The following is a 13510-nucleotide window of genomic DNA, read 5'->3' as shown; positions in this document are numbered from 1 at the left end:
ATACTCCCCTTAACCTCACAGCAAAGTCTTTTCACTTGTTCATTCACTTTGTACATTGACAGTAGATGAACATTTTAAAGGGTTATATGCCTGTCACATGGTGTTTAAACTCAATATTTAAAATGAATATATTGTGGAGTGAACATTTCTAATACCTCTAATTTTAGTCGAAGGAAATGTGATCCTTTTTCTCGAACCTGTTCCAAGCAGCCCACAAACATATTTTAAGCCCTCAGGTGGGAAGTCAAACGTAATTTGGTCTACTTCAGGACTTGAACATTTTAACCTTCTCTCCAGACTCATTACCCCTTACAAAATCCAGGAAGATCTGCAATGCCCTGCAGTGACAGCACATGCACACACGTACACACAAGCAGCAGCAAAGTAATGAAACTCTGTTTAACAGGTTAAGAAGCTTGGCCAAACGTCTTTTATCAGCCAGACACTGACATCATTCACTATCCTCATTTCTACTTTAAAATAATGTATTCTAATCTGGTTCATAACTTTCCATTACAGCTCCAAAGTCTGTCAGAAGGCTATGCTTAATCAGTACTAGTTGGAAATCAAAGTTCAAAAGTATCTCAAAAGTTCTGCAGTTATAAGGTTGAAGCTCAGGTCAATGCCGCCTTGAATGTAGAACATAGTGCATGTAGGCGGTAATATTCATTTTGAGCTTTTCCATCATAATTAACTATTAAGTTGTTGTACTTCTGTGTTCACACAGCGTTTTGTAGACAATAACTCACTTGTGATATTTGCACATCATTAGTATAGTTGTGTTGTATAGTTCTTGAAATGAATCTCAAGATCTGTCTTCAGACCACATTTTAAAGGTCTCAATCTCATCTTGGAATCTCAAGTTATTTTAAACGGTCTTGTCTCGGTCTCAGACTGGGTTTACTCAGGATATTAAATGAAGACCAGTCAAGACTACCAGTGAAAAGCTATTTTTCCCACATCATTACTGTGATTAGAAGGAAAATGCCTGAAAAAAACATAGTCCAGTCTTGTTCTTGACATAGTTCTGATATGAAACACAATCACACATCTGGCATCCAGAGAAAAGATCCTATGGAACACAATATATTAGACAAAATAAGATGACACTGTCCTTTGAATCCTTGTTTAGTATAGAAATGCATGACTTACACATATTGTGAAGCAGACTACAGTGTAAGCAGATATGAGCGCAGTTTGTAATTGAATTCTTAATGAACAAAAGTCCTTGTCAATTCTAGCCTAGCCTTTTGAGGTACAATCGCTTTTATTGCAACTTTCATTTCGCAGATTTATTGAATATTTTTGTTGTAAATCCAGAACAATAGAAATCTCTCATTTCTATTTTGTATAAGACAACATGACATACATATTATGTCTTAAAGCAACCATTTCGTCTTTACTGATTATTTACGGTTAGAGAGGCAAAAGGAATCTTTTAGAGATCTATTTTACAACAGTTCAGTCGAAGATGGAACTGAAGGAAGTGAAATGAAAAAAAAAAACAGATAAAAAAGAGGTTATGTAAGGGATTTGGGAAAAAAGCTCTCGAGCAAACACTGTTGCTTTTTGACCTACTAAAATTTGACATATAGGAAATCACACAGCAGGTGAGAGCGGTTACATTCTTGCAAAGAACAGTGAAATAACCTGAAAGCTGGACCAAAAGGCATGTCAGGGCCAACCAAGGGAATACAAAAACTAAGGCCAGAAAACATGGTGCAGTTTCCCACACCAGAAACTTTCTGGCAGTTTTAGGTGAGGGAATTGACATCACCCCAAGATCTGAAGCTAGCAGCTGATTGGCCAAAAATCACACATCTTTATGGACAATCAGATCACGGGCGAGGGAAATGTTTTTTTCCTCATGTTGCTTTCTTCCAGATTGCAGTTGTATCAGGTCTTGTGAGGCTCTGAAAGAGATCTGAAAATATCCCTGATGACGGCATTTGACATCATGAGAGTAAATTAGCTTGAAAGACTGTCAATCATAAGAGATGGCAGAGTTACAAAGGGTGTAGGGTTTGAAAGACAAAGGTGTTTTTTTTTTTCCAGGTAGGGAGGGTTTAATCTAAAGCTGTGATGCAATTGCATTTAGAGAAGCAGATAAATGATTCTGTTGTGACCAATTCTCAGGACCCAAACGCGGGACGCTGCCTCTGAATATATTTATTTTTTAAATTTGTCCACCTGTCCATCTTTAAGGTCATGTACTATTTTAAGGGATTGTATCTAAAGGCTTTGTTTTGTGGTTCAAGTGCACAAAAAACATAATATTTTTGTAATGGCAAACCTTTTCTTACAACCTTGCATTAGTTTAGGAGGATCAGCAAGACATAATTGTGTGTGGTAAACTAAAGGGCAGAAACAAAAACTACATTGTGTATTTTTCAAATATTTCACATCCTATCTTCAATATACATGTAGGTGTTTTAAGCCAAAAGGGAACATCTGGTAGTTTACCCTGTATGTTTTTGCCCTTACTCGGGTTGAAAGGCGTTGGACATACAATATTACATTGGCATACATTCTTTTTTTCCATTTTAGAAACAGACTCTTGGGATATAAATGTTGCCGTTGTTGAGTGCTTATTAAGATAATATCCCTGCCTGCACCCTTTAGGTGACCCTGTGCACTCGAATGAGAAGAGGGCTCTGCAGACATTGCAGAGGGTGTGACCAAGCCAATCTATTGCTGCACTGCAGTTTCGATCACTGCCCACGTGCTCAGAGCAGGTCAACATCTCAGTGTACTTAGTGTGATATAATATTCAGAACCTGTTAACTTCTCAAACAAACCCTTGTTCACATTTAAGCATAGTAGCATTAATGCCCAGTTCAGAGAAGATTAGGATAAGTAATTTAAAGTGCTCTTCGTCATTTCATGATAAAAAGTCCTCTGTACGGGTTATTCTTTTTTGAAGGCAGAAACTTTACACAGCAGATCTGCTGGTTACATATTGTTTACCAATCACCAATCACATGCATGGTGGAGGTGGTGAGATTAAAAAACACTATTTTCAAGTGCATCTCCATTAAAAACATGAAGGAACAAGTGTAGCGCCTGTGCACTTCTTGGTGCAATCATTTTAGCCAAGGCGAGATCTGGAGCTTGACCTTTTATATTATATTACAATGAAGTCTCATGATGCCACTCATAATCTATTTTTGTTTCAAAACGATTCTGGATTCATGATTCAAGGTCTATTGTAGAATTTGGTACACGCTTTATGATCTACTTCAGTCATCTGTGAGCTGTTTGTTTTTTGTTTGTTTTTTTGCTGCTATATTTAGCATGAATTAAAGAGCTAGCTTAGCACTAAGCAAGGAAGGATGGATTAGCCCAAAAAACAAAATAAATACATTTTTGGAAGCTGTCAATCTATTTACAAGCTTTAACATGTGTATAAAATTGATGGAACCATCATATTTACCTTCTTTATGTCTAATGCAGTCTTCATGATGTTAATTTTTTCAAATGATAAAGATGACAGTGTTGATTGTTCTGGTAATATTAATTCAGTTTGAGGTTTTACTATTAAAAAAAACTTTGAATCCTGGAATGGAAGATGGTTGAGTTCACTTAATATTGCCACAATATTAAACATAACACAGCACAAATGTATAGCAAGGGCCCTGCTGTGCACCTGATCTTCATCCATAAGAAGTATAACCCGGTAATGTTTATACATGTTTTCACCATCTGTCAGTCACCGACTGAAAGCTTGATGAAACTCTGTGCACATTGAACACCACATTTCTGCTCCCATTTGTCACACATTCAGTGTTCAATAGCACCCAATGTGTGGAAGCAAGTGAAAGTGTGTGCAAAAGAACGTGCGAGAAAGTGTGAGTCGTGGCTTCTGTTATTTTGTGTGTGTGTGTGTGTGTGTGTGCATGCGTGCGTGCACGTGTGTGTTTCTGATTTTAAGTCATAGAATTCATAAGATTCATATGGTGGCAAAAACTTTTTTTAAATTACACACAGATCCACCAATGTGTAAAAAAATCCACAAATGCGTGTACTGATCTCCACATATACCAATGATGATGGTACATAAGTTAGCTTTTTTTGCTCTTAGCCCGGAAATACACACAAATCATCACTTACAACTGAAGCGGGCCTCTCCATTGGCCTTCATTTTACATGTGACTTTTGCTACACGCCCCACGGGATTCCTTAAAGTGACAATTAACATGCTATAAACTACATGAATGTTTAAACAAACTCAAATGGGACGAGAGAGGCACCAGAGGAGAGGGCATGAGAAGAGAGGCTGCAGTCATGCCCGTCTCGGCGGTACGCAGCCTAGCAGCCTTGCCTGTGAGCTTTACTTAGGGCAACAAACCCCTTCAGCTGTGTTTGCAGATCGTCAGAAACACTTTTGAAGATATGTCTATGCATTTGTGGATCTTGCACAGGAGGATTGTTGCAAAACTGAAGTGTAAAATGACAGCCAATGGAGAGGCCCGTCTCAGTGTAAGTGATGGTTTGTGTGTATTTTCAGGGCTAAAAGCTAAAAAAGCTCACTTATCTGCCGTTATTAAATCAGTTAACATTTTGCAGTAGCAACATTTCAGGATCATTTTACACAAATCTTTTTATGTACTCATGGATCCGTGTCCATATTTTCAAATAGTTTTCTTCCCCACAATAATAGCTCTGCACTATCCACACACCATACACAAAAACAAAAAAACATAAAGCTATATACTCACCATGAAGAGGATGCGGAAGTTGGCCAATTCTCCGAAGAAATCCTCCACGCTGACTGCGTGGGGATCGAAGGCAAAGTAGCTGCCGATGCTCTCGTAGAGCTTTTGCATGTTCTTGTGCATCGTGGACAGTTTTTCATACTGCTCCCGGGCATGCTTGCAGAAGCCGTGAGAAGGACAGAGTTAAGGGAAAGAGTAGGGAAAACAATCATCTCAAACACAGGCAAACACGTAAAAAAAGCTACTGTAATCATCAACACAACAATGCCTCATGATCTGTCTGTGGAAAAAAACAAACAAGCCATCATGAGAAATGATCACTCCACAAGCTTTATAGCATCCAAAATGCACACCTATGTCAAGGTCAGCAAAACAAAACACTGGATAAAGAAGGGTGGGAGACAATCTAATGTGCCATTACAATAACCTCTTCAACTCAAAGTCAATGGCACGGTGAGCTAATAGCTGAAGCCCTGGAGTAATGGAAAGGTGTTTTGTAGTCAGCAGCATGACACAGATGGTTGCAGCAAAAAGCTGATTGCAGTCATTGTTCTATTGTTTCTCCCAACAACAGTGGGGTCAGGTTGTTTTGAACCTCACTGCTCACGTCGCACTGTGTAATTTACTGAACAGGCGGAGCACTTTTCTCCTGGTGAATGGCTATTGACAGCCGGCATCAGTTAAGCATTATCACAGCAGCCACTGACCTCATGGAGACTGCACTTGGAAACACCAAGACTCACACATCCTGCAGGATGACACAACCTTACAAGACATGCACACCTATTTGTGTACACTTGCATTTACAAGCTTAAAGAGAGTGACAGAAAACCAAGGAGAGCGATAAAGGCGAATGACATACGGAAGAGCAGCCACAGATTAGACTTGTACCCGGGCGGATTGCTCTCGAGGACAGTAGCCTCCGTACATGGGGCACACACCAACCGATAGGTCACCGCTGCCCCAGCTTATTATAGCTTTGATACTTTTCCATGCTGATCACTATGGTTTGGAGTTATTTAATCAACATTGGTTTGCTGTAATAACTCAGGCCAAAGTGTTATTTGTTGTGAACCTTTTTACTTGTAATTGCTGAGATTTAAAAGACAAACACATTCAAATGATCAGAATTTTTTTTGTTATGTTTGGCCTATTAACAAGCACTTTGTTTCAGGTAAAAAAAAAAAAAAAAAAAAAAACCCTCAAAGTTCAGAAGACTTTGAAAGAACACAGTGCCCCTCATGACAAAGTGAATTTGGCACCCATTTTTCAGTCAATCAAACGTTTGTGTTCGAAGGCAATTTACCTGCCAGTTGAACATGACACACAGTAATCTTGCATTGTAATGTAAATGTTTAATTATAGTCTGAAGGGAACATACACACATTAAATGTTTGATCTCTTTACTGACTACAATCATACTGATTAAAAAAACACAGTCAGCCTTGTTGCCGTGTGAAAAAGAAGAGGAGGAGTCAGATCTTATTTTGCACTACATGTAACATGTACTTACTAAGGGAAGCAGCGTCTTCCTCTTTGCATCATGGGTAGCGTTAAGGGCAATTAGTGCTCATATGCAGTCGCCTTGGCAACATACACAGACTGGTGGTACAGCATGTGGCCTGTGATTGCTGGGGCTAAACAGTTGTCTCGATATTGGTCTTTCTGAGCAGGCAGTCATTATCATGTGAAAGCCACTGTGTCTCCACATTACTGTTTGCTTGTTTGTTCTGTCATCTTGGTCCACGTCCATCGAGATGTCCAGGGAATATTCTGGGTCCATGGGCAAGTTATTAACTTGCAGTTATAAATAACACATCCGCACGTGTATGTGTGACGTATTTGACTTACTGTACATATGCTCACATGTAAGCATGAGTGTGTGTTGAGGCCTTTGTGTTACTTCGGGGAACAAAAGCACTGAAAAGGTAAGCTGGGTGGATTAACTCCCTGCATGATGCTGTTTACCAAAACACAGCAGTCCAGTTGGCAGCAGGCTCACACACAGGGCCCATCAGATGGACTTATCTTTATGTCTTTACCCTCACCTGTCTGCTTGGGCCTGATTTATCCCCCATGCTTCTGTCTGACAGCCTTTATCTCTTCTTCTGTCCACCTCTCCCTCACTCCACTTGTGTAGAAAAACTTAGGGGGCCCGACGGGGAGATTTAAAAGTAAAACTTTACCAAAGAAAGATATCTTCTGAAGATCCAAACTCCTGACAGTGTTGCAGTGTACAGGAGAAGTGTTTGTTCTGTTATCTTAAAAATGAGACGTGTAAAGAACAATCTCTTTCAGGGGACCAATCTACCATGAACAACAGCATATGGTCCAGTGTCATTTATTAGTGAAACAGATTCTCAGTATCTCAGCCAATAATAACACTGCTGTCAGTTTTGAGAGCTACGCTAAGCTTTGAGTTAAAGTGTCCACACTGGACATATTCTTCAGAGTGGACAACCAGGGATACAATTACCTTTATAAATATATAAAATAATTAGATAATCCTTATCTTTCAGTTATTGTAAATTTGAAAGAGATGTGTTGCCACAGTGGTGTGATTTGTGATTGTGACTGTAATGTAATGTAATGATGTAAAGTAAATGTATATTTTTAGTGTTACCCTTTTCCTTGAGCCTATTATCAAAGGTGACATACTTAAACAAAAAAAATAAATAAAACACAAGATATGACCATTTAATGTCACACGTGGAGGGCAAGCTGGCTGCGCTGCTGCTAGCATTAGCTACCTTGTTTCCATGTGTTGTTTTTCGCTAACAAGTTACCGTAGGTGCACTTCAAATGGACTCAGGTCTTAGTATTCATGTGGTTGTGAGGAAAAAAATGGTAGAGCTGGAATGATATGAAACATTCTATTACTGAGGGTCGTTATCAAAGGCAACTTGATCTGAAGAGATAAAACTGGCAGGAGCAGCAGAGGCACGTGCAAGCTGCTGCGGCAGTTCATCCAGGCGGCCGTCATGCGACAGGTAAAAGGAGGCGGTGTTGCCTGGACTGGTCTGTCTACCGCACTCTCAAATACAAACGAATGCACGTGCACAGCGGTAGCAGCAACCCGCTGGGGACTGGACTGAGGCTGGCTGTGCTTTTGCTCCTTGTATTTCCACATCAAAGACATGTCATATTGATGGAGCCTGACACACATTGTCCTGCAGCAACACAACCAGTTCGGTGGAGTCTTCTTCAAACACACATGCAGAGAGAGAATGGACAGGCGCGTGCACACAGTCACACGCCCACTTTTTGAATGCCTCTCTCTGTCAGGTTGTCCGTTACTCTTTTCATTCCCACGGTTTCTCACAGTCATTGTAGCCTTTATTGTCTCTCCTTTTTCCAAAGATAAATCTTTTTTCTATTTCTTTCTCCATTATTCCTGCCCACCTCTGTCTCTTTCAAACACGTACCTTTTTTATAATTCTTTTTCTACATTTTCCCTTGATATTCTCTCCATTAAATTCTCTCGCTCTAACAAGAACTCCCTTCTTTCTCTCCTACTCAGAGTGAACTTTCAGAAGTCTGCTGTCTGAGCTGCGTCTCAGTTGGGCTCAAAGGAAAGCAGAAGCGAGGCAAAGGGTCTAGAGGTAGAGCATCATGCAGCCTTTGGTTGCCCCGACTCTGTTTGTCAGTCTCTGCCCTCCTCCTGTAGCCGTCCTCAAAGGAATGCTGCCGCCTGCACTATATGTGCACTGAAGCTCCACAACGCAGGGCAGGACAATCGCTCCAGGGCTGAAGGGCTCAGTTAGTGAGTATGGGTGCTTCCAAAGGGTTGTACTGATTCTTTATACATTTCTTCATGCTAATGGTCAGATTGGAATTATTTCTTTTTTTTTTTTTTAATGGAAGTAATTATTTGCTTCAGCCTCGCCTGCAATTTCTGCATGTTCTGAATGTTTGTTCTAAATAATGCATAAAGCTGATGCAGAGGTAGGATAAAATATTATAGGTCAAAAAGGGAAAAGCCACAAGTCACTAAACTTTTCGAGGTGAAGCTCGGTCAGTCCAGTCTCTGACAGCATCGTATCAAACAGTATTGATTGACAAAGACAGTGTCAGATGTGAAATGCGATGTCAACTGCTAGTTCATGTTTTATAATCCTTCCTCTCAGATCAACTTTGTAAAAAATCTCGAAGTAGTGTTTTCGCCCTGTCACTGTGTCCTCATTACTATGTTTAATCAGTCACTTTTTATCTGTGAGCTTGACATGCCAGAGAGGGTGCATTTAACATCAGTAAGCCGCGATTAAGGGCGCTCATTTTTAACACCACAAAGTGACATCAAAATCATATCCAAGTCAGACTTACCCTACATGTAGTAGGGGGGGAAAAAAAGAAGCTTTTCTGGAGCTAGACTCCATTCAGTTTCATGACATAACGCAGGAAAGAGGAGAGAATCCCATTTATGAGCCAAAACTAAGTTGAAACAGTTTCCACAATGGCCACCTATGAGGATGGCAATAAATTACCATGGTTTGTTTACCTGTGTGCATGAGAGAGTTATTAAAGTGCTGCATAAAACCCTACAGTGGGGGCCCAAAAAGCCTCCTTAATAAATCTCCTGTAACCTAGTTGCATTAATGTTTATTTAATGCTTTTTTCTATGTGCTTGCTGGCCCCTGCATCCAAGGCCCCACACTAAGCCTGCTTTTCTCCAAACCCCACCATCCCTGCTCCCTTTATCCCCACACCTATTGCCAACAGCCCCTGTGGGCCAAATTACACCAAAGCTGCCCACTGACTGGACACAACCCGTCATGTTGAGAGGGAGAGGGGGATGAGAGAGGGATGAAGGAATGAAGTGCAGCGGTAGGGCACAGAGCGAGACAACACAGAATATTAGATGTAAAAAGAAAATCGAGCCGCCCTATTCTGCAGCATGTGTGAATATAACAGCATGGACGTTTTTAATGAAAGTCTTAATTTTTGCAGTCCGCTTCTTTTACATAAGACATTCACATTTTTGACATCATAGCTTCAATAAACTTTACACAGTAAACGTGAAGAAGTTGAATAACTTAGAGGAAGAAAAAAACATAATCGATATATTCTCAGACTATGTACTTTCTTTTTGTCTAGCATTTTAGTAGTTTCTTTCACTCTGTATTGAGGTTCCTAAGAGAGGTGGACACAAGCATTGCGTTGGTTGGGCTGATACAAGCAGAGGGAGGTCCATAGGGCGAGCAGGAAAGAGGCTGACGGCATCCTGAGTTGGGCCGCAGCACACAGACTCTGGGGCTCTGATGGGGAATTAACAGAGCAGCCAGTTCCCAGAAAATGAGCTGTGACCTGGTGCTTAGGTGTTTGAAGGGCGGGCGATGGGAAGGAGGAGGGAGGGCGGGCTTAGTGGAGGGGGAAAGGGCTTAGTAGAGAGAGAGAGGGAGGGCTGGACGGAGGGAGGTGTTGCCAAAATTTAAAGGAGGTCACAGACAAAATTGACTGAATCATGTTTCTCTTCGATCGCTCTCTTTTAAATAAATTCAAACATCACGCTACCTGTTTTATCAAACCAGAAGATCTTTTGTATTTCGCCAAATTGGTGCTTTAAGATACGTGCTAATAGCATCTCTTCTTTCTCCACTCTTCTTTTAGCATGCTGGAATTTTGCAAAGTTTGCAAGTCAAATGAACTATCACAACACTGAGAAGTTATCACTACTCGGCGTCTGCATATTACAGTATGATATCATATGCCAAATATCAAGGCCCCCTATCCAAAATGTATCAGATCATTTCACAGCAACCCCAAACTGTCACTCTATGCATGTAGCCATGAAAGAAGAAGTAAGAGGTTTCCCCAAAGTCCCAGGAAAACAGTAACTGTGACATTTTAAATCAAGCTTTGTAGGGAAATGAATGTCTGCACCAAATATCATTGCCATCCATCAAACATTTGTTGAGATATTTCAACAAATATGGATCAAAGTTATGGACAGGCTGAGTGATGGATTGGCCATCATTTCATTCCAAGAGTCATGCAAGAACTGAAGCCACTGAAAACTCTTTTACACTCGATGCAGCAGGAAGTATCTGTGTCTTTAAACAGGGCAGCCAACCTGCATTTGCTTGATGACAACAACGATATATAAAAAGTAAAACGTCAGGATCAGAATAATAAAAAAACAACAACAAAAAAAAAACGAAGAACATTTCTGGTCCCTTTCAATCTCAACTCACATGTATTAGAAGCCTGTTTGTGCACAGAATAAAGAATTCAAGTCAGCTTCATCTCACATGGTGAAAAGAATGACATTTGTGGTGAACTGAATGCCTTGCTGAAACAATAGTCTCTGAGTCTCTGGACTTCTTCCAAGGTAATCAAAACAGTATCTTGGAGGAAAATCAAGGGTATGCCATCAAGTAACTCTATCCTGTTGATCCATCTTTGTCACTGCACACATGCACACTCACATCAAACTGTTACTCTTTTTTTTTTTTTTTTTTTAGCCCTCTTTTCACCGTCTCTTTGTTGGATTACAGAAGGTGGCAACAGGGTGGTGATTATTCGATGCCCTCTCCCTCCCCTTCTCAGAATGTAATTAATGTAGTACTTCGGTATGCCGCAGCAGTCATCAGACTCTAGCTTCACCTCTTAACCTTCGATGTTGTCAGTGTCTCTGCTAAATCTCAAAGGCTTTCTTCAGTCTTTTCGTCGACAATATGTTCCAAAAAAAACCCCTCTGATCTTAATTCTTCTGATTCTGAGTTACATGAATATTTCTTTCCTTTTGTGTCTGCATAGGCATTTAAACAACATGGACCTAAGATACTGTAGAATTTACATGTCCTTGAGGGATGTATTTTGCACTGATCAGAGAGTCAGTGAATAATATTTCCACTCTGACACAGAGGTCATAACATTTCCTTTCCATCATCTCCTCTACAACACCCCGCCTCCTTTTTCTCTTGAAATTAAAAGCCAGATTTGATATCAATTTTCCTGTCAATTTATTCTGCCCGTCTCTTCTCTGAAATATTTATACCTGTAGAGAGGAAGGTTGCCTCTGCTTAAACATTCAAAGCTCTTCACTACAGCACCCAGCTGCTGTTGGAACAACTCAATGAGGGGGGGAGGCTGGTGGGTGTAATGACTACATCGGATAAAGGAAAAGAGATGATATAAATTAGATATGAGAGGATTAGGTCCATGGGAATGACCTGTTGAATCATGGATAGGCTATTAGAAAAGGGGAGAGAGTGCAAGAAAAAATAATTTGGTGTCCAGGATAATGGTGCCAGTGAGTGAATGTTTGAGAAAACAGCTCCGTCTTGTTACGAATAGTGGCTAGCACACATACTCACAATACGCACACAATATTATCTTTAATAACCTTTTATGATGGTTGTCAGCCTTTCATCCTCATTCAAAGCCATCTCATGTCACATCGATGCTCGGGGCTGGTGCCTCTTTGTGTAATTTTCATGGTGGAAAACATGGCAATGCAAATCCTCTGCGTTTACAATGTTCATACTTGTCAAACTGTAAAAGGTCAAGTCTCTTGCTTCCCCCCCCCCCCGACGCTGATCTAATCGGTAAACATCAATCCCTGCGTCTACCTTACAATGGCTCACGAGAGGCCCCTCGAAGGGACAAGTATGTGAAAGAACACAGGCATCACGCATGTCGTTTGACACACACAAGAGCAAGCTGGTAAACAATATTACACAGCAAAGCATCAACGGAAAGCCCAATTGGGCACTTTGACACGGTGCAGAATGTAAATAAGTGCAGGTTTAATTATTTGTTATTCAAAAATACACCGAGTAATTTTTGGGATGCCAGTCATAACCCGTGTTGCCCTTTCTCTGATTTTGAATTTAATGAAGCCAACAACCACCTTCAGTACTTCAGTGCAAATAGAGACATTTGTGGCTCTAATCTCTTTATATTGTTTACTGTGAGTGATTAAGGCGTCTATATTTGTATATTTGAGTATTTACCTTTTTAATTAGAAATTTAAAATTTAAAAGGCTTCTCCAGAAACTTCTATTTGACAAATTTGCTGGCTAGATATTCAAAGAATTATGACAAATGTAGAATGACTGGCTGGTGCTCCAGCTTTGTAGTATTTACACAAATTCCAATAAAATAGCAATAGTACAACTATCACACATATGGGTGTGCATTTGTTTTCACCTACTGAGCTTTCTCTTGAAATGAAATCTTGATCTCATTAGCTCAGTTTCCACCAAGTTTTCTGGTTTGGTTCAGTACAGTTTTGTAAGGTAAACCCTGATCATGCTTGTGTTTCTATAGCCTAGAGTACACATGCTGCGTGTAAGGAGGCTGCCGTTAGTTGCGTTAGCTACCCGTTAGTGTGATATCATAGCAGCCTGCCAATCAATTTGATGAAGAAGAATGTGACATTGTAAAAAAAAAAAAAAAAGGGGCAAAATAATTTTTCATTGTGTCTTATATAGACTGGCTCACTTGTTTCTTATTCCTCGATAACATTAACATACCAACACACTTTGTCTGTAGCCTCCTGTTAGGGAGGAGAGTCAGTGTTTTTCTTGCAGTGTGATCAATTTAAAAGCCATGTCTGGCTTTGCTTCTGAAAGAGTACAACAAATGTGTGGGACGAACAGTATAGATTTGTTCCCCTGCACATGCCATGTAGCTCGATGCAACGCTGCATGACAGTGATGAATCACAACTGCGGGCCTGTACTTTTTGTTTTATGCTGTGCTGTCTGGCTGCTTTTACTGTCTTCATGTGGCTCTAACAAGCCTTTTGCAAACTCACACTCAGACACAGACTTACACGCTCATTGTAAAGCC

The 13510-nt window shown here is 40.3% G+C and overlaps 1 protein-coding gene across 9 annotated transcripts in view; it reads right to left on the bottom strand.

The window, feature by feature from the left end:
* Nucleotides 1–13510, bottom strand: part of diaph2 (diaphanous-related formin 2) — a 361962-nt gene that overhangs the window by 70386 nt on the left and 278066 nt on the right. For all 9 annotated transcript variants that reach the window (XM_079352006.1, XM_079352004.1, XM_079352007.1 and 6 more), the window contains one exon: nucleotides 4719–4883. In XM_079352006.1, coding sequence (XP_079208132.1) covers nucleotides 4719–4883 — 165 coding nt within the window. The remainder of the gene's footprint in view (nucleotides 1–4718; nucleotides 4884–13510) is intronic.

The sequence above is a fragment of the Symphodus melops genome, assembly GCF_947650265.1.
Source record: "Symphodus melops genome assembly, chromosome: 9".
Taxonomy (NCBI): domain Eukaryota; kingdom Metazoa; phylum Chordata; class Actinopteri; order Labriformes; family Labridae; genus Symphodus; species Symphodus melops.
The sequence above is the reverse complement of the archived record's forward strand: the minus strand, read 5'-3'. Positions and strand labels throughout refer to the sequence as shown.